Below are 26,779 nucleotides of genomic sequence, written 5' to 3'. Positions count from 1 at the left end.
GACGAGTGACAAAACCAGTCTCTTAAAAACACCGGTTTATTCCGGATAAACACAAAAAGGCAAAACAGAGAAACATAAGGCGCTACTGCGCTGAGAACAGGCTGTTCATGCGCGCGACAATAGAACAACGGAAAGCGGGAAGAATGTGAGGGCCTTACCGCGGCGAAACAACACACACTGCGGAGCAAATAAAACGAGCAATGGGGCCAAAGTGCTAACGGCGACACAAGAAAGATTGCCCCTCGCGGCACAGCAACTCACAGCAATACGCCTAGACTGTTCCTGCAAGCACTGCTCCCATCTGCGCGTCGGCGACCTTCTTTCGGTCGTCCGTGCACACCCTGCTGGCCCATGACGCTCGCCGGTTGCCCCGCGCCGACCTTTCCGCCGGCGCAAAAAAGCCCCGCGCCTCGCTTCTGACGCGCTTATCTACCCTCTTCTGTCGCCGGTAACATCACGCCCCCCAAGATTATCTGCTTGCTCATGTGCACTCGCGCTGCCCGTGCAAACACAATACAAATAGAAAGACGCGCGCGCGGTTTAAAACACCTAAAGGGGCTGCGGAGCCCCACAGCTTGAAAATCAATATGCAGAATACTAAGGTAATGTTCAACATTCTCGGGAAGGAACCGCAGCTTACGTTAGGTGGCGAAGCACTGGAAGTAGTAGGCGAATATGCCTACTTAGGACATGTAGTAACCGCAGATCCGGACCATGAAAGGGAAATAACACAGAGTATAAGATTGAGACAGAGTGCATTTGGCAAGCACTCGCAGATTATGACTAGATGCTTACTGGTATCGCTCAAGAGGAAAGTGTAAAACAGTTGCCTCTTATCTGTACTCACCTATGGCGGCTGAGAAGTGGAGGCTAACAAAGAGGGTTCTACTTGAGTTGAGGACAACGCAGAGGGCTATAGAACGAAAAATGGTAGGGGTAACGTTAAGAGATAGGAAACGTGCACAGTGGGTCGGAGAAATAACTAAAGTTACTGACATTCTAGTGGAAATCAAGAAGAAGAAATGGGCATGGGCAGGACATGTAGTGCGAAGAGAGGATAACCGATGGTCGCTTAGGGTAACGAACTGGATTCCAAGGGAAGAAAATAGCAGCAAGAGGCGGCAGAAAGGTAGGTGGGCGAATGTTTACGAAGTTCGCAGGGCTCAAGTGGATGCAGCTAGCACAGAACCGGGTTAAGTGGAGAAATATGGGAGAGGCCTTCGTCCTGTAGTGGGTATAGTCCGGCTGATGATGATGAAGTCCCATCAGCGAGGAATAATATTTTCCTCGTTTAGGGTACTCATGCAAGGGAGGCGAGGAAGGAATCATGCGTATACACCACGGTGCTTGCACCGTGGTATACACTAAGCGTAATTACTTCTCGTTAACTCGCCGCCCATGGCAGAATCGTCATAGAAACGAAGCGCAAGGTCGGTTGCGCTAAGGTAAGGAGACGGCCAGTGAATGGTATGACTTCTGTTGATTACGAGTGCACCAGACCTCCCCCTTGGGCTTTGGGAAGCTTGCCACCTGATGGGACGTGAAGGAACGAAAGGACATCAAACTTTTGTAAAACCCATGACCACATTCATGTGACAACAGGTGCTATACGAGATAGCGGAAGGTCGAGCGGTATGTCTAGGCACGTAACAGCCGGAGAAATTGACCACTGGCCGAAAATATTAGCATTTCGCTCGTACTTTCAATAGGCACGCAAAACGAAGTATAACAATAAGATGCAAAGCATAAACAGCACAGAGGATTTAAAAAAAAAATCCCTCTGCACACAAGACATTTTATGTTTCTTGAGCCCTCGTTGAACATTATTCTAATATTATCGCACCAGTTGCATGTAGTTGAGTTGTAAGAGCCCCATACAGGTGATTGTTAACCACACGGAATTAAATAACAAAATGCATGGAAGTAAAACTTCCCTTTGTCAATTTTCTTTGCCGAAAACAGGAAAGAACAGGGAGACGAATTGCGGCCATAGGTCGTCGAGTTTTATAATGTTTATACAGAGCAGCCACATTTGTGGTGGTCGAAAATTGAGAAGGAACCTAGGGCATTCGATCATGGGAAATTAAACTTTACAGTAAAGCGGAGAAAGAGTAAATATCAGTAATTAGGTGACTATGATAATATTAAAAGTCAATTTCAGTATTTAATGTTAACAAAACAAATTCATACTAAAAGCAAACAAACTTTAACGTTGATGTTTACTTTTTTTAATGAATATGCAGCTACCGAGAACTTGATAACATTTCACATGACTGTACTGTTAAATGCTGAATGATAAAAGCAAATACCCATGGTCATCTGCGAACTCAGTGCACCCGAAGCGCAAGATTTATGCAAAACATTGAAAAATTGCCGCACAAGTCACCCGTTATGACTATTAATGTTTGCAAGGTGTGCAGCACACGGCGCAGACTTTGCGTGGTCTGTATCGCCTAACAGTGCGAGTTAACAAAAAGAACATAGAGAAAGAGGGAAAAAAAAAGCAAAATTGCATGGGTCTTTAGAGTTTTGCAACTCGTCCATGCTGCGCCTTCTAAAGTCAATATTTTCAATAGTCTGGATTTAGAAGCAATCTTATCAACTACACATCCCAGAGCGCATTGGCTCCATGACTACAATGGCACTGACATCTGGAATGCTGCATTCGAAGAGATCAAAATAGTTGTCAAACGAAGCGCCAGCTTTAAAAGAAGTGCACTGTTCAAGTTCGTGCTTCGGATAATAATATGAAATCACGCCCCCATATTAGTTTTCTCTCTTTGAGGCTGGAAAATTTGTTCCTTGCTTTCATGACCTAAATTGGCAGGGAGAAAGCTACTAGACTGAGGCCAACATTTTCGGAGAAGTCATAGTGAGAGTTCTACCACATCAGTCCGGAGGCACAGGTTGGTCATGCCAACTTTGGACCACATGAACACGTTTTACAAGCCGCCAATGCGATCCTCTCTTCACCTGAACACTACTAATTCCAGCAGGTGAAAGCCGGAGCTCGCGTTTACTACATATTGCAGCGCCAAGCCTACGGCGTTTACCTTGCGGGACAGTTCCTCATGCCGCCAAACCTGTGAGAAAAAAAAAAAAGTAAAGGAGTGAAATTTACGATGGATATAGCTACCTAATTCAAGCACACTAGAGCAACCGGACAAGGGCCCGTGCGCACAAGGCACACAAGGAAATCGTAGAAGGAAAAAAATACATTCAGACGTGTTTTACGTGAAGTCGGATTAGACAAGCCAATCGACCAAGCAATGAGCAGCAGCACTTCGTCGCCTTCCCCAGCAAAGACGGACTTCGGTCAGCGAGGCAGCGAATTACCGCGATGCACATCTGCTGTCACGCAGTGAAAGGAAGATGAAAACGTGGAGGTGCCACGCGCAGTGTGTACGAAAACTGCTTACCGCGTGTCCCTCGAGACAACTCAGGTGCCACATAGCATCAACGTGGCTTTCGGAAACTGTGTGTGTCCACAGTCATGGTGCGCAAGAAGCAACTAGACCGCGTCGTCAAGAAGCGGGGGCGCTGGAAGGGGGACGATGAGGAACAGAAATGGGACTCTGCTGCCTGCCACGCACTGGACGCACTGCAGGCCATCGTGTTCCAGGGCGCCAACGACCGCAGCAAATCAGCCTTGCTCAAGGAATTGGTGCGTGGGTTTTTCGATGTTTTGTGCTTCGGTTCTCTATTTTTTTTTTTCTTTTTACAGAGTTGCGAATCTTGGACGGAAAGACTTTATCCAGGTTTCAGGGCCTTTTTACCTTCACTTATGCATAACACGAGGCAACAGTTTCTCAAAATAAGCACCATATTAGTCTAGCATGCATATGAATGTCTACAGTAGGCCTGTTTCGAGGACTAAAATAGGGGAAAATACGTCATGAAGGATCTCGTATTGCAGGCTGCTATATCTACGTTTTCTTCTATTGTATACGTATACTACGCTTGGTAATATAGTAAAGCGAATAGTGAGAAACGCAGTTTAGGCAGGCCCAGGGCCGCAAAAGGCCCAGTGTGCATGGTTGAAAATTTTTCTCTGGTTTGGCGTGTTCTTAGTTCAAATACCGGCACTGCTACGATACCAACTGACACAAGTGTCCCATGGTCTGCTGCCTGTCTAGGCTAGCAAAACAAAACAAAACAAAACAAAAAAACTTGAAAAGGTGCTACTTATTCTGTCAGATAACGAATATTTGTCTTGAAAAGCCATGACTAGCGGCTGCGCAGCATCACAGTCAGGTGGGCTGTCACCCTGGCAAGAGAGGAAACAAAATAATTTCGGTAAAAACTCACCATCTTTGCCTTGCAGGGCGGGACAAGTCATAGCGGTTACTGTCGTACAGTATGCAACCATGGTACTTTGCAAGACTTCATGACGAGTCATTTTTCTTAAAAGTCGGTAGCGAGAATATGCGGGAAATGAAAATTTTCTTTGAAGAGCAGTATTCGTTTATTCAAAAACACAGTCGAACTGTGAGCAACCTATGCTTGATGAAAAACGTTTGGTTTAGTTCAGCTTATGGGGCTCAATGTTCCAAAGCGACTGATGCTGTGAGAGACGCCGTAGTGAAGGGCTCCGGAAATTTCGACAACCCGCGGTTGTTATTTAACGTGCACCGACATCGCACAGCACACGGGAGCCTTGCTTTTCGCCTCCATCGAAAAGGGCCCGCCACGGCTGGGATCAGATTCCGCATCCTTGGGTACAGCAGTCGAGCTCCCTAACCACTGCACTACCACGGCGGCGCAATGAAAAAAGCACATCCTGACTATTTATTTGGTTACTAACGTCCTTTATTGCTTAACCGTACACGTGGAACAGCAGTGAGAAGGCGCACAGCAAACCAAACTTTTCTATGCGCGTCCACCTTATGAAAAAAAAAAAAATCGCATTGGCATTGACATCAAAACGCAGACCATGATCCGAATTGCAGCAGGTGTGAAATGTTTTCAGCAGAAGAAAGATGTCGTGCGGCACCTAAGCGCACAGGCGCAGCATTGTATTCGAAGAATCTACGAGCAATTGTCCTATCATCCCAACTGTCTGTCAGAAGTGTAGACTGCACTATATCACTCGCATGCTACGTTTGGCATCGTTGTCGTTCGATTAAAGCACGACAGAAGGGAATGTCGGAGAGATGTTGAAGCTCATTCTCTTGGTATGTTATGGAGAAGTTCCCTTCGGGCAACCATTGCAGCTGCATACTGTAACGATTAGCCGCAGTGGCATTGTGGACAATATCACCAGTAGACCCGCCTTTTTCTCGTAGTTCGTTCAGTACCTTGCCGTCCTCAGAGGCACTGTCACAGAGTTGTGTACAAAATTAGACTGCCGTCATTCACGACAGCTTTTCTGTATAAGCGGAGAAGAGCCGGTGTGCACGATAACATATCTGCGAGAGTATCTCTGGTGTGCTTATTTGTCTGGCTAGAAAATTCTCAGAAGTTCCCTGGCACTCGTTATTCATACACTGTGCTTGTACTTTTTCCTCCTTTATTTTTGCACGTATTCCGCACTTAAGTTTAATAATTGTTTTCCTTCTTTGTTTTTCTTGTGTCTTTAGTTTTCTCACGTAATCCGCCCAGCTACAGTCGTTGTAATAGGGCCATTCAAGCTGCCCCTGCACAGCTGTTACCCTTGTTTCCCCAACAGCCTTGTACAGTTGTGTGCAAAAGTGGTATACAACACTCAGTCGGTGGCGGAGCTTCGGAAAACTGCATTCTAAGTTCATCTAGCAACAGCTATCTGAGATTGAGGCAATAGTGATGGTGCCACATTTTATCCCCATGCATGTGTCGCTATTTCTGTCCCTGACGCTGTCGCTAGATGACATTTCATGGATGTTTTCATGAGCAGTGTCAGCGGCTGAGTGTTGTATACCACTTTTGCGCACGACTGTACCTTCTTGTTTGTATAAATAAATAAAATAAACTCGATCAATAAAGTTATCGCAAAGTCGGCAAGGAGTAATAAAAAGCGCAAAAAAAGATTTCATCAGCGCAGCTATTTCCATCATCTTAACTTCCTAACGTATCTCCACTCAGCTAGTCATATATAAGAATCACGGAGATATGCCAACTAACAACCATTTTGCCGCTTTGCTTTTCTTCATCCTGCGTTTACATTATAACGTTTTGTACCGTGCAGTACAAGAGGTCACCATTGCTCGCTGCAGCCTATTGCGGGCACCAGCCATCAGTGGAAGCGTTACTCAAGGCCGGAAACGACCTAAACGTCACCGCTCGGGTGAGTGTTCCCTGTTGATTTCAAAAGCACGAAATTCGGCAAGAAAGAGGTGCGCCGTAGCGAAAAGTGTCTATGTGAGCGCTTATCACCTGCAAGAAACAGGCTTTGCTGAGCGTCTTCTTTACCCTTGCGCCATTCTGTCTTCCGCACAAGCGGCCCTGATTGCTAGCCTTTCGTCTCGAAGCCAGCGTGCCACCTCTACTTTAATTTCGTAGCTCCTTCATCGTAGCTCTTGAAGGCCATCAGTAATCACGTATTCTTATTGCGGAAACACTGAATGCCTGACGGCAGTACAACATAGAACATCCTGGCTTGCATAGTAACAAAGCATCCTAACGTAGGTCACGGGTCTTACCCGTATATACGTCAAGGCGAAAAGCAGTCGACGTGTCGAGAAAGAGATGGTGTTAATAGGTCGCAGGGCTTAATAAGAACTGTGAGGGCCAATTCATTCGCTCCTGACTACGCGTGTTCGGCTGCTTTTGGCGCTCTCATTAACGAAGACAATTTACCTAACATAGTATCGACCCTTTGTTTGCTTTATTTTCTTAATTCGACGCGTTTAAATGCGACGATTTACTTGCTATGTTTGTCCTCGACTTGAAATAAAGACAAACGTGACATGCTTGCAGAGTGACATAAATGCATTTCCTTCTTTTCCCAAGGACGGCAGCACGCCTTTAATGCTGGCCATAAGTCAAGGCCACACCGATATCGCTCTGAAGATGCTGGAAGCGAACGTCAACGCAACCATCGTCAACCAGGTAAGCAATGGGGAACCTGGCCGAGAATAACGAGGGCGCAAAGCTTATTTCTCCGCTATGCGCTGGGCTGAGCAAGCAGGTAAACGGCGAACTTCGGCACACTTGAATCAAGCTCTTCTCAAACCTTTGAATCATATTCTACACGTGGCAGCTCAGCACAGAGTCTTAAGACAGCTAAACAGCAAGTTTCGCGTTTCGGCAGGCATTCATTACTTTTTCTCCAAAAAACTATACACCATAGCGAATATAGCTTGTTCCACAGAAAAGATGCTGCCTCCGTAGACTGCGATCGGGAAAATCCTGACTGGTCGACACGGATATGACGTCACATCCACATGACCTCGCACGGAAAATTAAAAACCCCGAATTCAAGCTAATTTGGGGACAAATGAAGCCAAAATTGGCAAACAGGTTATTTTATTGTCGTTATTTCAGAACATAAGAGTAATTCAACGAAATAAATTTCTCGCCGTTGGAGTCACAACCCAGGCCCTCTGGATGCTGGGTGGGCGCGCAACGCATAGGCCACGAAGGGCCGCTTATACCATAAGAGGGGAGCCTAATGAACGCGTTACGGTGCGTATGACTTAGTAATGCGCGTTTGAGTAGTATACTGATGTTACAGTAATGAGGGCGTTAAGAATTTTATTAATTTAAACAAAAATTTATTGCGGTATGAAAAGCGGTGTTAAAAGCGCTACCACGCCTACTCTTAAAGAGCCACTGTTCCCCCTCCGGTCGAAAATATTTTCTTCCCCGGTGACTGTGAGGCTTCGCCCCCAGAACGCAAGGCCGAAAAAATGTTTTTGAAAAGAGTAACTCATAACGCAGTTACAGCCACCGCAATCACCCGATTCTGTTGTGTTTCTCTCCTCCCGTTCCCTCGCAAAGGTTTTTCAGTCTCCTGTCCGGCCATCTAGCCTCCGCAAGCCAAATTCCCCATCCTCTTCCGCTTTTGGTGGGAGGTGGGGCGTGGCACTCTGCATGTGCGAAAACGAAACGGGCGAAGGAGCGCGCGCCGCTGCATTCACTGCATTCAGTCCGGCCGTGGCGAGGGAAAAGCGCGCAGCGACCGGCGCACACAATTAGTCGTGTACGCTCATCCTTCACCCGTCAGTCAGAGAGACGAACCAATGAATGTCGTTGCCTTCTGACGTCAGCCTAGCGGCCGACGGGCCAGCATAGAGAACGGAGAAGCTGGTTTCCCGAAGGCGAGGATGAGAGAGCTTTGATTTGTATTTTTGCTGTTTTGCGGCGCGCGTATCGCTGTAGCATTTTGCGCAGACTATTTCCGGTACCTGATCGAAGCATTGGGCTCCTTTACTTAAACAGTCATACCCTGGACAGTGGCCCTTTAAATCCAAGATGAAGTGGCCTCCTCATACTTTAATGCTGATGCATATTTCGTCCCGTATAATATGCGATTCAGACTTCTGCAAATATGAGGGACACTAATATCTCTGAAGGGTCACGGCCGTAAACATTGAATTGTTTTTGTGTCGCTATATTAAGCACCTTTGAACTTCTATGCTTTCTTCCCCGTGATCTTTTCGCCTAGGAAGGATACGGCGCTATTAATTTGGCACTACGAATGATGGACACTGCTGTATTCCACCGACTCTGGAACCAGCTTGAAAAACTTGGCCGCACTCACAGTTCAGTGACAGATAAGGTGGGTGTGCAGCATTATGATGCTACAGAAACGCATGGATAATATATATATATATATATATATATATATATATATATATATATATATATATATATATATATATATATATATATGTACATGTGACCATACTTGTTCATACAGGGTAATAAGAGCCTACTTCATGCCGCAGCAGAGATTGGTTGGGACTACGGCGTAGCGTTTCTACTAGGCCGCTCCTCGACTGACATCGAGCAGAAGGGCAAGGTAACGTATTCTCCATCAACCCAGCAAGAAGGAAGGTTACAGAAAGCAGGTCACGCTGATGTATAATCCGTAAAGTAATTGCGAATGACGATAGGAGGATCGAAGGGGCATTGTGCGGCAAAGTTACATCGCTGTGCTATTGTCTTCTTATTGCATTACTATCATTCAGTAGGATGATAATTAGGTCAATGAATCTGCTGCCACTGCGAGGATACCGTCAATCGGCTGCTATAGCTTTGCTTTTTGCAGGAACCAGCAAATGTTACGCCACCCTGCACTAAGGCTGGCGACAATTTTAGACAAAGGCGTCGTTTCAGAGAAGTCAAACTGGTGGCACGCCTTTGTGCTTCATCATTCCTAGCAACAAATAAATTCATGCGGAGACTGTTTACTGCGGTAACATTAATTCACATCCGTGAAGGCAATGCATCTAGAGGCACAATGTGGTTTGTCTTAGCTGCCGTCGCCCTAATTCATTACGTGCAAATAAGCGCCCATTCTCGAGCTCTCTCCAGAAATATTGATTCAAGAATTGTATCAAGGAAGTAAGCAGTCAACCATTTCGTTGTCAAGTGTCCTTCACAAAATTTTTCTTTATGGAATTTCTTAAGTGAGGCGTACCGCCCTCTTTATTTCGTCATTCTTCTTCCTCTTATTATTATTATTATTATTATTATTATTATTATTATTATTATTATTATTATTATTATTATTATTATTATTATTATTATTATTATTATTATTATTAAACGTATGCTGGGAGGTTTACAGTGTTATGAATAAATTTCTGATCGACATCGCAGAATAAATGTTTCAGACGAACCAAAAGAAGTGAAGCCTCGTTAGTCACTCCGTCGATCTCAATCAAACCTTTATGCGTCATCGAGACCTCCCAAACAGTAACTTGTTCGACGTATGGGTCTGCAAGCTCGCTAATGTACCAGGTGTTCAGCGAACCTAAATATGTGCTAGTAGAAAACTAAAGTCCTTTCTGGGTCATACTGACATCGACATGACCATGTGAAACTATTTAATTTAGTTGTTAGAAACATTGCTAAATGGATATCTACGTTATAAAGACTAACTAAGTTATTTTTTTATTCACAAGCACTGGTACGTCTAGTGTCCACGACAAGTTTACAGCTGCTGACAATATAAAGTCTTCATTTTTGGCAGCGAAGAAAAGGTCCTACAGCGATATGAAATTCAGTGCTTCTTTCAGCACAAAAGAGAAACAGCGTTTCATGTGCGCAGGAAGCTCAGTGCAAATGCAGAGACTAGAGATTAGAAGCCCAACATAGCGCGTAATTCCATCGCTGTCGCTTACAGCTTACTGCGCGCCGCCAGGGCACGTGTGATGATTCGCCCGAACACGGCGCATGCGCTTACAGTTGGCTGACACGTGGCGCCATTAGGCGCCTTCAAGCTGATCTGCGCATGCGCACTTTCTGGCAGTGTACTAGAACAGGGAAGTATGCCGTCTTTGGCGTGGAGCAATGGAGCTAGAGTCCGCCTTGAGCTATGACAGGCGTAGAGGGCGCTGACAGTCAGAGAAGTGATGCAGCTCTGCTTCTGAACTTCGCCTCGTGCGTTGTTTTCTGCCGCGTCCCGTTGTTTTGAGGTCATACCATGATGCAATGTGAACCACGGAGAAAGGTGGAGAGGTGACACTACAAGAGAGACTGCATGCGCTTGGCAGTGCTCAACAGTTGCTGCCGCTCGGGAAAAGAAGCGCGAACCGCATTTACCGCTAGCTTTACTGCTAAAGCACATCGGTGGGAATATTATGGATGGTATATAAAAAAAATGGAAGACGGTAAATTAGCTCGGTGTTTTGAGGCAGTTTACTGCTAATAAACCTAATCTTACTCGCACCAGTTCATAGTCATGCTAATGTTAAATATTACTTTATTCAGAAATACAGCAGGATTGGCAGCTATGAAAAGAATAAAATCATTGCTACAACGCACTTGACCACTGGACAATCGGTGCCACCCTGTGACGATCTGCGCAAAGAATGAATTAGCATAATGGTTCGTTCTAATTCGGTATTCTGGATTTCGATGTCACTATCAATTCATTTGAATATGTGAGGCTGTTCTTTTAAGTAAACTTTATTCATTCCAGTCGTGTTGTAAAACACTGGGGACCAGTTTCGCATAGAGTTTCCTTCGACGAGAATAGAGGGCTTCCCATTTAATTTGATTTTTTTTAATTTTAGTACAGCTTTCTCCTCGCTGATACCATGCATGACAAATGCTAGTTCAAGTTTCAAAACAAGCGTCATATGTTCCTCTGTTTTGAACGGGATGCTGATTAATAACAATGAAATCGGTTTGCAAAGATTGCAAATATAGGAACGCCCTATATTCAATGCTTCTAACTTTTGTACATGATGATTGATGTTTTTCAACCGGCGGTATTTGTTTTCACGACTTCACTCATGACCGATTCGCTGCTATCCCATACGGGACACTGTTCAGAGGTGATGCCGTGGTAGCTAATTGCATGTATCAGCTGTTCTGTATAGTAGCGCGTGTCGTCCTCATCAGCGCTTGTACATCGTCTTATACCCCCTGCCTGTTTTCTGTGTTGGTTCCTGGAAGGCTGCTGTGGTTACAGTTAACCGTTTTCAATGCGCGTGAAGAAGTAGACAAAATAGACCTTTATCGAATACACTCGAATATAGACGCAGCTGCGCCCCACCAGATGGACCCTCAATACTCATTTCCACCCCACACACTGCTTCTCTCTCTCTCTCTCTCTCTTCGGCATTGGAGAATTGAGGTGCGACGAGCGACGACAGAAACTTCCAGCACGAACTGAAAAACCACGTGGATCTAGAGGCACAGCTTCACGCGGGCTAAACTTCAACAGGTTCGATGTGCCTTCGCAACGCACTTGTGTCGTGGCATTGTTCCGTCTGATTCGCGTTTTTTTTTTTTTTTTTTTTTTGGGGGGGGGGGGGGGGGGGGGGGGGGTAGCGTGTCATTGTGGTGCGTGCACTGAAGAGAATGGCGGATAGCTAATGGGACCAGAAAGATGAAGACCGTTTTGTAGCGAGCTGCACTAGTGATGACTGCTCGTGCAAATGAACAGGGTCTTTAATTGTTTGGCGGAGCTGGCTGGCAGCCGATCGACTTAATACTTATTCGCAGTACATCCAAAGAAAAGATACGTTCGATATCATTTTCATTTTTGGGGACGTACGCGATGCACCAACTCGCTCAATTTAGAATACTTGTATAGTTCGATATCATGAGACAGTTCACTAGCAATAAAGTTCACGCAACACCACCCGAGTTCTTTGTGACGAAAAGTGTTAGGACAGTATTTTACAAAACTGCAGAACCCCTAAGATAGGGCTACAGCTCGGAATTCAATACGGAAGCACAAGGATCCACTAGAGCCAAATTACAAGTGGCACTGAGCATTAGAAAATTAATAAAATAATTGAGTAGGTTCCAATATCGTTGCATATTACAGTGGGACGTTAAGCTAATTTTTAAAATCGGCGAATGTCGCAACGCAAGTGCTTGAATTCAGTGTTCAAATATGATGACAAATACGAATTCACTTTCTTTTCAAGCGTGATTTTGTTCAAGTCGTAACTAAAGCAATCTTAAAGTATATCGCGAGCATTACATCTCACATTTTTTCTCGCTGCTCGTACAATTTTGACGCTTTATATGCTAGCTAATATTCGTGGTCATCTCACATGCTGACCACCGTATATCAAGCACAGCTTCAGAAAAACAAAAAAAGATAATTAAAAATTTCCATTTAACCCCTTCTGACTACCGCACATGGGACGCCAACAGGTGACACCATGGTCGTTAAAAGGTGAGAGCATATCTGTGCATAACTTTGATAGTACGCAATTGTGCGAGAGTTGTGGAAACACCATTTATTTATTTATTTTACATACTACAGCCCCTGCTGGGGCTATTGCAGAAGTGGAGTCAAGAAAAATACAAAGATATTAAGTTACAAACTTAATTAGCATGTTTACACAATAGTGGATATAATATGGCACAAGCACTGAAAAAATTGAAAAACAGAATGAGCCAATATACAACAAGCACAACGCACGCACGCGTGCACACAGACGCACGCACGCGCGCGCGCACGCACACACGCACACACGCACACAGAATCATGTGACATCGATGGCTGATAAAAATGTGCACAATGGAAGAGGTCGCGCTGTGGCAGGTATTATGTTCCAATTTTCAATTGTTCGGGGGAAAAAGCTGTATTTGAAAATACTAGTACGGGCGAAGCCGTGCCTACGAGCTGCCGTTGGCGTTTCCCTTATGTCCAGCAGAGCAGGGTGGTCGACATTGTCGTGCTTTGTCCCCGAAGCGTCGATGGTAGTAGCACCGGTCGTCGTCACCAGGCTGCTGCGACGGGGTGGTGTTTGAGGGTGATGCGTCGGCAAGTGTTGATCCAGGTGGCGTTGAAGGGAGCTAAGCTGTCGACTGATATCGTCGATACGGCTCGCAAGCTCTGTGGTGTTCAGCGGTGGGGCGTCAACCTGGTCGGTGGGCGACAACTGAGGAACAGACACCTCGATGACGCGATCAGCGATCCCGGCAAGTTGGTCGAGAGGTAGCGTAAGCTGAGCCTGCAGAATTGTCTGGACGTGCGGTGGAAGTCGATGAAGCCATGGAAGTCGTTGAAGCCAAAGTGCTCGTAGTAAGGAATCCTGGACGTCCATGTTGGCCGCGAGAACACGCATGCGGTGAAGAAGCTGCGAAGGCTGGCGCTGGGCAAGTTCTGCGGACTGTAGTCATCGCACCATCTGATCTTCGGAGAGTGACAGGCGGCGGGTGAGTTCAGTCTTGAGGTGTTCGTAAAGGTGGCCGTTGGTGGTTTGACAAGGATATCCCGGACCTCGTTGGCGTAGCGGGCATCGAGGTGGGAGACAACATAATCGTAGCGGGTTTGGTCTTGCGTGGTGTGTGCAAGGGAGAACTGGGCCTCGACTTGGGCGAACCACACCTCGGACCAGTCAGGCCAAAACGGCGGAAGCTTGACAGCGACACGGCAGACGTGTGGGGAAGCGTGCTGGATGCCGTCTGCAGGGGTTCTGACGTCCTCGGCGGAGCCGGCAGGATGCTGCTGCACGGAAGCGTTGAGTTGGCCGTGCCGTTTCGTAAAGCTGTTGCTCTTGCTCGCCCATGGCGATGCGTATTGTTCGTTCTCCTGGTGACCAGATGTGGGATGTCGTCTTTGTCGAAGGACGAATCCCAGCATAAAAACGTAACGATTGTTTATTCGGTTAACAGTGGTAGCGGAAGAGTATATATGCAGAAGACTAAGGTAATGTTCAACAGCCTCGGAAAGGAACAGCAGTTTACGTTAGACAGCGAAGCACAGGAAGTAGTAGGCTAATATGTCTACTTACGACAGGTAGTAACCGCAGATCCGGACCATGGAAAGGAAATAAGAATAAGATTGGGATGGAGCGCATTTTGCAAGCACTCGCAGATTATGACCAGCAGCATACCGGTATCACTCAAGAGGAAATTATACAATAGTTGCATCTTACCTGTACTCACCTAGGGTACTGAAACGTTGAGGCTAACCAAGAGGGTACTACTTAAGTTGAGGACAACGCAGAGAGCTATGGAACGAAAAATGGTAGGAGCAACATTAAGAGATATAGGAAGCTTGCAGAGGGGGTCTGAGAAATAAGTCAAGTTATTCATATTCTAGTGGAAATCAAGAAGAAGAAATGGGCATGGGCAGGACATGTAGTGCAATGAGGGGATAACCGATGGTCGCTTAGGGTAACAAACTGGATTCCAAGGGAAGGAAAGCGTAGCAGGGGGCGGCAGAAAGGTAGGTGGGCGGATGAGGTTAAGAAATTCGCAGGGGTCAAGTGGATGCAGCTAGCATAGAACCGGGTTAATTGGAGAGACATGGGAGAGGCCTTCGCCCTGCAGTGGGTATAGTCAGGCTGATGATGATGATGGACGAGCATACTAACGCCTACTAACAATGCGGAATGGAAAAGCCGTGCTTTACAGGCGGGCAGTCTGTCTATTTTTGTAGCCGCCGTCGGTGATGCGTGCCTCGGGTGACGCAGCGGTGACGCTGTGTCTTTCGATAAGGCAGATGGATGGATGGATGGATGGATGGATGGATGGATGGATGGATGGATGGATGGATGGATGGATGGATGGATGGATGGATGGATGGATGGATGGATGGATGGATGGATGGATGGATGGATGGATGGATGGATGGATGGATGGATGGATGGATGGATGGACGGATGGACGGACGGACGGACGGATGGATGGACGGACGGACGGACGGACGGACGGACGGCTTGCCGTCGTCATGCAAAGTGCCTCCGTCGTCGAAACTGGGCCCTCTCGCGCCGACCGTCACCAGCGTGTGGAGCATAATGCGCTCCTTCCTACAACCTGGCATCCCACGTTGTCCAGTTGTCCGGCGGAGCAACTGGCCACCTAGTTTGCACCACCCCCGACAGCCGCCAACGCTCGTTCGCCACTTCAAGTTCGACCTGCCAATGCCCTCTGTCTTGCTCCTGGTGTTGCAGACTAAGTTGCTACCTTATGTGATTCCGGCTTCACCGCAATCGAGCTCCGCCGCGCCTTAAGCCACCACCGCAGCAACAGCAACTGCTCACCGCATTTCATGACATCTGGCGCAGCAGTGACATCCCGCTAGCCTGTCGTGTGGCCGTTGTCGTCCCCATCCTGAAGAAAGGTAAATCCCGAAGCAATCTCACCCCCTACCGACCTGTGTCTCTCACTTCCACTCGAAAAGTGCTTGAAGATATGTCCCTTCATCGGCTTAACTGGGTAGCAAAGACTACCAATGCGCTTGCCCCACAACAAAGCGGATTCCGAAGCCTTCGCTCTACGCGGACTCCATCGCCGATGTGGTTTCGACTTTGGAGCAAGCCCTCCTCTCCCGCCATGCTGGATTTCTCATCCCGCTGGACGTGAAAAGTTGAAAAGTGCCTTCGATTCTCTCCCACACTGGGCCATTTTGGACACACGGCCATGGGGATGTCCGTTGTCACGACTATGTCCGTTGCTTCCCGAGTGGCCGAACTATGCGTGTGGGCGCTCACTCAGAGCTCAGCTCTCCTCGCTCAGTTTCGTGTGATGTCCCTCAGAGCAGTGTTTTGAGCTCCTTTCTTTTTAACTTAGTGCTCGCGGGTCTGGCAGACAGCATCCACTACTCAGTTCCTGATGTGCGTGTTGCAGTCTACGCTGACGACTTAGCGCTCTTCGCCTCCTCCCCAACAAAAAGTGTCGCCGCCCAGTTGGACTCTTGCAGTGTGGTCTTGACAGTGTCGTGGACTTCCGAGCGAACATCGACTTAAGTGCTGTTACGACCAAGCATCCGCATTTGCGCGCTCTATTGTTCGCCTGTGGGCATGAATAAGTGCTGTGGAAATGTGGTGATGGTCCAATGGCTCTAAGTGAGCCTGTTTTCAGGAATCCTGTTTTGTAAGCCTGTTTTGCTTTGTGGACAACCTGCAAATGCCAAATTGACCCTGTCAAGAGAACGTCTGGAAAAACACAAAGAAACGTCCCCCTGCGGGAAATAGCAGGAAGTGCTTTCTTTCTTTTGTTCACCCTTCCAGTCGAGAAGTGCTATCCTCCAGTGATGAATGCCTCCTATCCAAAGGAGACGACAGAGTGACATGTCCGCTGACGTGCAGGACAAGAAAGGAGCATGACTCATACGGCCATTAAGTGATTTCCCGGGAATGCAGGAAAGATTTGCAATTGTCGAAAAGGGACAATGTTGGGAGCCCTATGCGGCGCCACGTGCACTCGGGTTTCTGAGAAGTAAAACCCCTTTGTCAGAACCAGCCTGTGGTTTCTTTGCTGAAGAATAGAAATGTACCTCCTCTCCTCGCCGTTCCCAAGCTTTTCCCGCCAACAAGTGATCACGCCCAACGAATGAATGCCGGACCAGTCAGTGCTTCAGACCATCAGTGCAGTGATGTGTTCGATTGGATGCCGATACCTGAGGGGCGTGCCCTGGATTTGGTTGGTCAGCATCTTCAGAGAGGGGCTGGACATAGGGGGTTTTAAGGACGCTGCAGAGCACGAAATGTCGCTCTGGGCCCTGGGTAAACGGCTCATCCAGTCGCTTCTCGCTATGAACTCTTAACGCTTGTCATTTTGCTGATGTACCCTTCTTCTTCATGTAAATATTCTTGTAAATACGTTTTCTCAAAGTGCCAGTAAACCTGCTTGTACATATTTTACCAACTTCGAAGATTCAGTCCTTCTTCAACCCGGAGTCTCTGCACGCTACCAAGTGAAGGCCGGGTCGCCATAGCCCCAGCGTCACGACAACTGGTGTCCAGCGTTGGGATCTGAATCTACAAGCCACAACATCTGATGACTGGAGGTGGGATCTGGATCTACAAGCTACAACATCTGGTGATTCGAGGTGGATCAGAATCTACAAGCCACATCTTGTGATCAGAGGTGGCATCTCAAGCAGCAAGCAGGCGCAACAATCGGCCAACAAGAGAGCAGCTCGGAACATCGATCGCATGTGTGGGTGAGTGCTTGGCTTTTCTTCTGATGTGGACCAGGTTCTAGAACAGGGTTAGATTTTAGAACTGGTAAAAAGTGTTGAAACGCCTTTAGGTTTGGTAGTTTGCACAGTTGTTTTCGAAGTAGCCGACACTCGGAGCGATCATGGACCTACAAAAGCTGCAGAAACCGGAACTGTTGCAATTGTGTGAGGAATTGGGAATTGATACAAGTGGTTTGGCACGAAAACCCTTGATTATAAAGGCAATCACTGATCTGGGAGCCGATGATGAGGAGCTCAGTGAAGCATGGAACCTCATCGAACAAAAAAAGGAGGAGCAGCTCATACAGCAGAAAGAGCGAGAAAAAGAGGAAAAGAGGCGGGAGCGTGAAATTGAGAGAGAAGCAAAAAAGCGGGAGCTAGAAATTGAGCTCCGGAAATTAGAAGTAGAGTTGAGCAAGAGGTCGGGCAATTGTCCCCAGCTAGCGGTACCTCTTCTCAACAAGGAGGCAGATTTCAAGATGTCAAAGTACATGCAGCCATATGTGATATCAGGGGATATCGGTCTGTATCTGGGTAACTTTGAGCGAACTTGCGAAGAACTGTCCTTCCAGCGAGACACGTGGTCTCAGAGATTATTGACGGTTCTGCCCTGCGAGGCAGCGGAGGTTGTCGCGCGGCTAAACAAGGAGGACGCGGACAACTACGAGAAGGTCAAAGCTTGCCTTCTGATTTTCGGAGACAGAGATGTGCAGGCCTTAACACGTTCAAAGGCGCGAGAACTAGCTACACTGCTCATTTCAGAAAAATCAACAGCGGAGGAAACGGCAGTTAAAACAGTGGTAAATGCGGAAAATAGCGGGTCAGAAAAGTTTGAGAGCGAGGCATCTCAGATAAGTCAACTTGAAAGTGAGCTTGATGAGACGCGGAATGAGGACGTTCTTGAGAGTAACATCTTGCCGCCAGTGTCTAGTAATCTCACAAGACTTTTAAGTGGAACCCGAGAGGACTTAGCTATGGAGCAAGCCGTGGTAAATCTAACGTTAAACCCCGAGGAGATGGGGGACAACTTGATTTGCCTCAGCGAAAAAGGAAGCAACGCTCAGGAGCTTCTCAAAAAGACGGAGCAGAGAGCAGAACTAAAGAAATCCCAGCTGTCCGATCTGGGCGAAATAATAACAGAGTTTGAGGCCTGTTTCGTGGACAGGCCAGGCAGGACTGATTTGACTGAGCACGATATTGAGCTGACTTCAGACGTGCCAGTGCGATCAAGGTGCTACCGATTTTCTCCAAGGCAAAGAGAAATTCTGGATAGGGAAGTAACTCGCATGCTGGAATTGGGAGTAATAAAACCCTCGGAAAGCGATTATGCTTCGCCTATGATCTTAGTAGAAGCTCCAGGTAAAGACCCTAGGCCTGTGGTAGACTACCGAAAGCTAAATTCTCTCACCAGGGATCAAGTGTATCCTATTCCGAATATTGAGGAGAGAGTAGAACAGGTCAGTAGAGCGGCATATGTGACTACGCTGGACCTTACTCGAGGATACTGGCAAGTACCGCTCACTGAACGCGCCAGCAGATACGCGGCTTTCGTCACTCCGACGGGCAGCTACCAGCCAACAATGATGAGTTTCGGGCTCAAAAATGCTCCATTTTGTTTTTCCCGACTCATGGATAGGGTTTTAAAGGGGTGTGAAACATTCGCGGTGCCTTATTTAGACGACATTGCGGTTTTTTCCGACTCATGGGCGGACCATATGGTACATCTAAGAGCTGTACTGAGCCTTTTGCGTCAAGCTGGACTAACCGTAAAGGCCGAGAAATGTTGCCTGGCAAGGGCGACCGTGGACTACTTGGGTCACAATGTAGGTCAAGGTTTCAGGAAACCCAGCGAGATTAAGATTTCTGCGGTAGCAGACTACCCGCGGCCGAGCACGAAGACGGAAATTCGAGCATTCCTGGGTCTGACTGGGTACTACAATCACTACATCCCTAACTATTCAGCTTTGGCTAGCCCTCTGACCGACGCTCTCCGCAGGACAGAACCGACAAATGTAGTCTGGGACGAACAAAAGGAAGCCTCCTTCGTAAACCTGAAGGCTGTGCTGATTAGCCGTCCGGTATTGCGAGCTCCAGACTATGACCGAGAATTCACGGTCCAGTGTGATGCCAGTGATCGAGGGCTAGGTGCTGTTCTCTGCCAGAGAGATGACGACGGTAATGAGCACCCCGTGCTCTACTTGAGCAGAAAACTGAGTTCTAGAGAGAGGGCTTATTGCGCGTCAGAGAAAGAGTGCGCTTGCATTGTATGGGCCATTCAAAAATTGCAGTGCTATCTTGGAGGGGCCAAATTCACCGTAGAGACGGACCATTGTCCCCTGGCTTGGCTGCAAACTGCGACATCGAAGAACAGTCGCCTTCTTAGGTGGAGCTTGATTTTACAGCAGTACAATTTTGAAATAAGATACAAAAAGGGGAAGTTAAATGGGAATGCGGACGCGCTTAGCCGCTCTTTCTAAGCGGTCCGAGATGTTCCTCACCATGTATCCAAATTGATAATCAGGTTTTTTTTTTTTTCTCGTGCGCTTGTATATGTGTGACTATGTAAAGCAGCACGTTTGGTTTTCTAGGAATACGTGGGTCCTGAACGTCTTGAGAGTGGGCTTTTCTCGAACAACAATGGCAGTTTTCTTTTAACCTGGTCTCTTCAGACGGGAGCCGAGTGCTTGCTTCGACATGTGGTTGAGTTTCAGACAGCTCGAGCAATTTGGCCTACAACAATCAAGACAACGCGACAAGCAACAGCGAGCTTCAAGCGTTCACGTGCAGGCCATTAAGTCGTCTCTTCATGCAGCAGCTGGGACTGCTGCCCTCCGAGTCTCTTCTGGCGGGGGAGGAGGCTGTTACGACCAAGCATCCGCATTTGCGCGCTCTATTGTTCGCCTGTGGGCATGAATAAGTGCTGTGGAAATGTGGTGATGGTCCAATGGCTCTAAGTGAGCCTGTTTCCAGGAATCCTGTTTTGTAAGCCTGTTTTGCTTTGTGGACAACCTGCAAATGCCAAATTGACCCTGTCAAGAGAACGTCTGGAAAAACACAAAGAAACGTCCCCCTGCGGGAAATAGCAGGAAGTGCTTTCTTTCTTTTGTTCACCCTTCCAGTCGAGAAGTGCTATCCTCCAGTGATGAATGCCTCCTATCCAAAGGAGACGACAGAGTGACATGTCCGCTGACGTGCAGGACAAGAAAGGAGCATGACTCATACGGCCATTAAGTGATTTCCCGGGAATGCAGGAAAGATTTGCAATTGTCGAAAAGGGACAATGTTGGGAGCCCTATGCGGCGCCACGTGCACTCGGGTTTCTGAGAAGTAAAACCCCTTTGTCAGAACCAGCCTGTGGTTTCTTTGCTGAAGAATAGAAATGTACCTCCTCTCCTCGCCGTTCCCAAGCTTTTCCCGCCAACAAGTGATCACGCCCAACGAATGAATGCCGGACCAGTCAGTGCTTCAGACCATCAGTGCAGTGATGTGTTCGATTGGATGCCGATACCTGAGGGGCGTGCCCTGGATTTGGTTGGTCAGCATCTTCAGAGAGGGGCTGGACATAGGGGGTTTTAAGGACGCTGCAGAGCACGAAATGTCGCTCTGGGCCCTGGGTAAACGGCTCATCCAGTCGCTTCTCGCTATGAACTCTTAACGCTTGTCATTTTGCTGATGTACCCTTCTTCTTCATGTAAATATTCTTGTAAATACGTTTTCTCAAAGTGCCAGTAAACCTGCTTGTACATATTTTACCAACTTCGAAGATTCAGTCCTTCTTCAACCCGGAGTCTCTGCACGCTACCAAGTGAAGGCCGGGTCGCCATAGCCCCAGCGTCACGACAGTGCCTCCTGTGAAAAGACCAAGGCACTCTTGGTACATCCCCTCGGCTACAAAGCGCGTTGGGGCGTCACCAAACTTCGTCTCAGCGGCCAACCTCTTCCGTGGAGCAAGCAGGTCCGGCATTTGGGTCTACTAATCGTCTGCTGTCTTAAGTGATCTCCCGCAGTCAAGGCTCTCCGCAAAGAGACCAACCAACGTCGCTTCCTCGCGCGGGGCGAAGGCGCCACACCTGCTCTATGCCAGCGCCTGCACGATGCTATGGCTACTTCCAAGGTGCTCTATGCCCTTTCCCTCGACAACCCCGCGCCATGCAAGTGGCACTTCCTGGACGCAGACCATCGGAAAGCACTCCGTCTTTTCTATGGTCTTCCAAGCTTCTCACAAATTCCAGCAACATATGCGGAGACACGCTCTTGGCCCGTCTGCCTCAGAGCGCTCATCAACCACGTCAGCGAATGCACCGAGCATCCGAGTGCGCACCCTTGCTCCATTATCTACGCAGCAACATTCGCTCACGAGTAGGAAGTACCGTCCTCCTCCTTAATGAGCTCCTGGAATCACCTCCCAAGTCAGCTCACCTCTCCAGGCATCCCCATTTTATAAACCGCCTCGTCTCCACAAACCTCCCAGGTGTAACAACCAAATGTCACACACCCCACTATGCTCTCCAGCAAGAAGTGGCCGCTGTTCAGCATGAGCTTGTCACGTAGTGGTGACAAGGCCGTACACACCAAAAGAAGACACAGGCGTGATGGTACTGAAATCAGCTCTTTATTGGGCTGACTTGCGCCCGCAAAAGAACTAAGCAACTTGGCGGCGATAGCAACAAACGTGCTCGTCGATTGTCGAACAAAGAATGCCCGTCGCACACGTCAACGCTCAATTTAAAGGCTGCTCAGAACAATCTAGATAACATCGCAAACTGCTGTGTAACAACCAAATGTCACACACCACACTATGCTCTCCAGCAAGAAGTGGCCGCTGTTCAGCATGAGCTTGTCACGTAGTGGTGACAAGGCCGTACACACCAAAAGAAGACACAGGCGTGATGGTACTGAAATCAGCTCTTTATTGGGCTGACTTGCGCCCGCAAAAGAACTAAGCAACTTGGCGGCGATAGCAACAAACGTGCTCGTCGATTGTCGAACAAAGAATGCCCGTCGCACACGTCAACGCTCAATTTAAAGGCTGCTCAGAACAATCTAGATAACATCGCAAACTGCTACTAGCAAAACCTGGAACATTGTAGATACAAACATACGCGAGTGATCGGAATCTTCGAGACAGATCTCGGCATCTTGCGACAACGAAACTGATAAAGGTGCTTCTCTTGACATCGATCATTAAGAAACAAAGAATACAGAACTGATACGCGATCCAGAATCAGAGTGATAAGGCCGCATGCCGGCGGCTGCCAAAGAACAACAAATACAGTTTTGTAGGTTTCGCGGCAATATGCGAACTTCACGTTTCATCTTCACTGATGGCTCCGTTAGCAATGAAGGAAACTGCAATAGCAGCTTGTGTTGCCCCTTCCATGGGCTTGCAAAAGCAATGCAGGCTCCCCACGCCCACCTCCTCAACCGTCGACGAGCTAGCCGTGCTTGAACTTGCGCTGGACCTCGTCCTCGAAATTTCCTCACCCCATCAATGCTACACAGACCTGCGTTGCAGTCTCCTTTCCCACGTGAGGCTACAACCTCACAGTCGTCATCATCGCGAAACTCGAAGAGTTAGAGCTACGCGGATCTCGCGTCGTTTTCCAATGGACCCCTTCACATGTTGGCGTATACACGGCAACGAAACCGACCAGACAGCCAAGCAGGCGCACCACCTCTCCTTGCCCCTCTCGCCATCAGCATCGCATTACGCTTCAGCGAGGCTCATCATCGCTCGCCGCCACTACCCTGACAGACCTGTGGCTGCCAACCAGCGCATCTGCCTCCTCGATGCGCGTGCGTTTAGACCGCTGTGACTTTGTTTGCCTCCTACGACTCCGAGTCAGTTGTGTGTGGACTGCTGACAGGATGTACCGCCTCCGCGGTGCAACCAGCGCTGCGCGTGTGATGTGCGGTGCCTCTCGAGAAACTCTCAAACACTTGCTCTGTGAGTGCTCCGCCCTACACCAACATCGAGCCGCCCTTAAACTCGGCTACCGCTGTCACCCGTTAATAATTAGGGGGTATTATTAACGATGCGCCCTTAACGGTGCGCACACTCCCAGACACCCTTAGAGTGAGTGGGGGCAGCTGTTCCGGTCGCAAAGGAGATGCCCTCGACCTGCGTGGCAAGCTCAGCCGGAATTCAACTACCTTGTAGTGACAGAAGGGGGTGGTCGTTTGGTGCCCAGCGGTCGCCGGTTCAAGCCAGAGTAAGGGTCGGGGCCAGAAGTAACAAACAAAACAAACTTTATACACAGCAAGAGACGATACAGAGGAATACGCAAACACTAAAATTGCACAGACGAGAGGTTCACAGAATAACAAACACTAAGCATGCAACTACAGAGGTATTCAATAGCGTAGAGGCATTACAACACAGATGAAACACGAGAGTTACATAAACACCAAATTGTTCACCGGGCACTGTTGCAATCCGACGCCTCAAGAGTCACGATGTGGCCGCTATACGAGACGAGCGCCGCTCCCTTGCAGGTCCGTCGGCTTGCCAGCAGTGGGTGATCCCCGGGAGTCCAGCCGAAGCACAGGCGAACACGTCACAAACACTGACTAAGTGCACAAGCGGCGCGGTCTCTTTAAATAGGGCGCGCCGCGTCTGTCTGTTAACCCGCGCCAAAGCTAGCACGCACACACACTTAGTTTCGCTGGTTAGAGCGCTCCCTTCTCCTCCCGTCCAGCCGCGCGTCGTCATTGGCTAGGTCCCATAGAAGGTTCTCGATTTCTCTGGCATATTCCAGCTTGATAAGTCCGCGTCACCGCCGGGTGATGAGAAAGAGGGCGGCGGCGACGCGTACAAAGCTACGCGCTCTCTAGCGCGGGAAAGGAGGCTTTTTTCGAGCTTTCCATGCGACGCCGCGCGGGCCTCGCGCCGTGCCGGCTTGATAAAAATGTCCGCCGATTTCATGACAACCGCCAGCTGGGACTTCCCGCTGCATCCCTCAGTGACGTGCTGTTCCCCAATTGTGCGCTAGCCAAACAATCTGCCGCCCTCAGGTTGCTCCTAGTTTTCCTGAAAGCAACTCACCTTCGCCCCCGCCTCTATACCCGGCGGGCGCGTAGTTCCGGCTTCGCGCCAACTGCCACCCTATCTGCCCCTTGACCACTCCTCCCTCCCGTCCCACCTTCCTCTACTCATCTCTTCCATCCCCTTCTCCCTGCACAGCCCCGTTGCGGTGGTCTCTAATCGATTCTAGGAGACAGTTATAGGGCTGTGCCCCCCCCCCCCCCCCATTTTTTCACATTTTCTAATCCCCTCCGTCCCAACAAAAGAAGCTCAGTTCGAGGCCGGGTGCCGCGGCGCATCATGTAAGCTCCCCAGCCGTGACCGTCGCCGCGAACCCGGGGTGGCTGCGCCTGGCCCTACGGGGCTGAGACTGGTATGTCACCGCCGCTTGCGGCGGGGGCTAGCCTGCCACCGAATATTTGTCTGTTGTAGGCCGTCATTACACCCGCCACTGCTTCTCTTGTGGACGACGGCCGTTCCGACGCGAATCTTTTTCTCCCTCTTCTTTTTCTTTCTTCTCTATTTTCTCTTCTGTCCGCACGAGGCAGCAGAGGTGGCTAAAGCTCAAAAGCCAGTAGCAGGCCCGTGCATTTTCTTTCTTCTTCCTTCAGTCGATTTTTTTTTTTTTTTTCGCTGCCGCCGCCGCATCTGCGAGGGGCCGGGTGACGTCACTCCATCGTTGCCGCCCCTTGCGGATTAGAAGCGCCGCGCGCTACTGCGCATGTGCGAGGAGATAGCGTTGCGCACGCCCCGTTGGCCGACACTCAGGCCTGTGGTCAAACGGTCAAACTCGCTCGCATTTCGTCATCGTCTCTGGAAGCGCGCTAACCGCGCGCTGTGATTTTGGCGCGGTTCTGTGCACCACGTGACCTCGCCTCGGTACGTGAGAAAGCAACGCGACTGCCAGCGGCACCATTTCGAGGCTGCTGTCGAGCAAGGATGTCGTCGAAGATGGCCGCCATTGCCGCGAAGGCTACAAAGGCGAAAGGCGGTAGGACCACACGCAACGTTGCCTCGTCCGTCGCTGGCTCCATTGGCGGTGCGAAGAAGCGTCGTCGACGCCACCGCGAGAGCTACAGTCTCTATATATTTAAGGTTCTGAAGCAAGTTCATCCGGAAGCGGGAATCTCCGGCAAAGCAATGGCCATCATGAACAGCTTCGTGGGCGACATCTTAGACCGCATCGGAGAAGAGGCTACTAAGCTGACTTTCGCCTCGAGGCGACTCACAGTTACGGCACGCGACATCCAGGCTGTGACGCGGCTGCTTCTGCCTGGTGAGCTGGCCCGGCATGCCGTCTCCGAAGGGACAAAGGCCGTCAGCAAGTACACCACATCGATGCTAATTCCGCCGCCATCTTCGCACCAGCCGCAGCAGAAGCCTGCCCAGCAGCAACCGCAAGAGAGAGAGCACCAGCCTGAGGAGCAGTCACCGCAAGAAAAGTCACAGTAATCGTGTTCCGTCTCGACACAACGCTGTGAGCAACTATCTCTGGGACGCTGAAGTTTTTTTGTGCGTTTACCCTCTGTAACGTTTTGTGAAATATAATTTCCGGTGATACACTTCGTTTCACGCTGCATATTCTGATGCATGGCATTTTTCTTCTTCTTTTTTTTTTTTTTTTTTTTTTGCTGCCCGTGCAGAAGCTCAAAACGACTTCATCCATTCAGCGTCGGAATTTCGAAGCAGTTAAAGAAAGGGCGGGGAGTGGGGTTGGATTTCTTCGACCTGCTCGGAATGTTTTTTTTTTTTTTTTTTTTGTTATGCTGCGTGCGGCTCGTTGCCGCTTTTGACTGTGCAAGGCTACGGCGGGACAAGATTTCCGGTATGATTTCAGCACATTTTCTTTCGGCATCATCGTGCGCACGCGCGGATTTCGTTTGCAAGGCATCGCGTTCCGATGTGTATCGCTGTTGACGATCTTGGTCTAAGCGGAGGCGGTAAAATTTCAGATCTGACAAGGATATTTTTCTCGTTGCTTGTTCATTTTACGCCTATCACTTGAGCAGATGTAAAGTTGTTCAGCGTGGAGAGGAGGCAAATGTATCACGCAGTAGCAGCGTATCGTTTATGCGATGCAATTTTATTTCGGCTGATTAGCGAAACTGGAAGTTGGGTGTGTACGGCAGCTTCGACTTGTTTTGAAACATCCCCTGAATGGCGCATGTACGCGAAAGGTCGGAGCATACAAACATGTTACTTGAACGTTGCCCACGATGAGTACACTG

General features: G+C 48.7%; 2 protein-coding genes and 1 pseudogene across 2 annotated transcripts in view; 2 read left to right on the top strand and 1 right to left on the bottom strand.

Annotated features, from left to right (window-relative positions):
• Positions 1 to 8,620: 8,620 nt before the first annotated feature.
• LOC146205613 (uncharacterized) overlaps positions 8,621 to 26,779 on the top strand; it is a 113,530-nt gene continuing 95,371 nt past the window's right edge. Inside the window, exons 1-2 of the mRNA XM_084590300.1 lie at positions 8,621 to 8,698; positions 8,840 to 8,941. Of these exons, the coding sequence (XP_084446426.1) occupies positions 8,621 to 8,698; positions 8,840 to 8,941 (180 nt within the window). The remainder of the gene's footprint in view (positions 8,699 to 8,839; positions 8,942 to 26,779) is intronic.
• LOC146205615 (uncharacterized) lies at positions 13,231 to 14,200 on the bottom strand (annotated as a pseudogene).
• On the top strand, positions 25,319 to 26,118 carry LOC146205614 (histone H2B.3-like). The gene has a single exon (XM_084590301.1). It carries the CDS (start codon positions 25,491 to 25,493, stop codon positions 26,001 to 26,003), a length of 513 nt encoding a protein of 170 aa, XP_084446427.1. The 5' UTR covers positions 25,319 to 25,490; the 3' UTR covers positions 26,004 to 26,118.

Source organism: Amblyomma maculatum, chromosome 1 (genome assembly GCF_055883805.1).
Source record: "Amblyomma maculatum isolate TAMU_Amacu chromosome 1, ASM5588380v1, whole genome shotgun sequence".
Lineage (NCBI taxonomy): Eukaryota > Metazoa > Arthropoda > Arachnida > Ixodida > Ixodidae > Amblyomma > Amblyomma maculatum.
Note: the sequence above shows the minus strand (reverse complement) of the source record. Positions and strands in the feature narration are given on the sequence as shown.

Coding starts and splice junctions, on each gene's coding strand:
- LOC146205614 (XM_084590301.1), top strand. CDS start 25,491: ATGTCGTCGAAGATGGCCGCCATTGCCGCGAAGGCTACAAAGGCGAAA.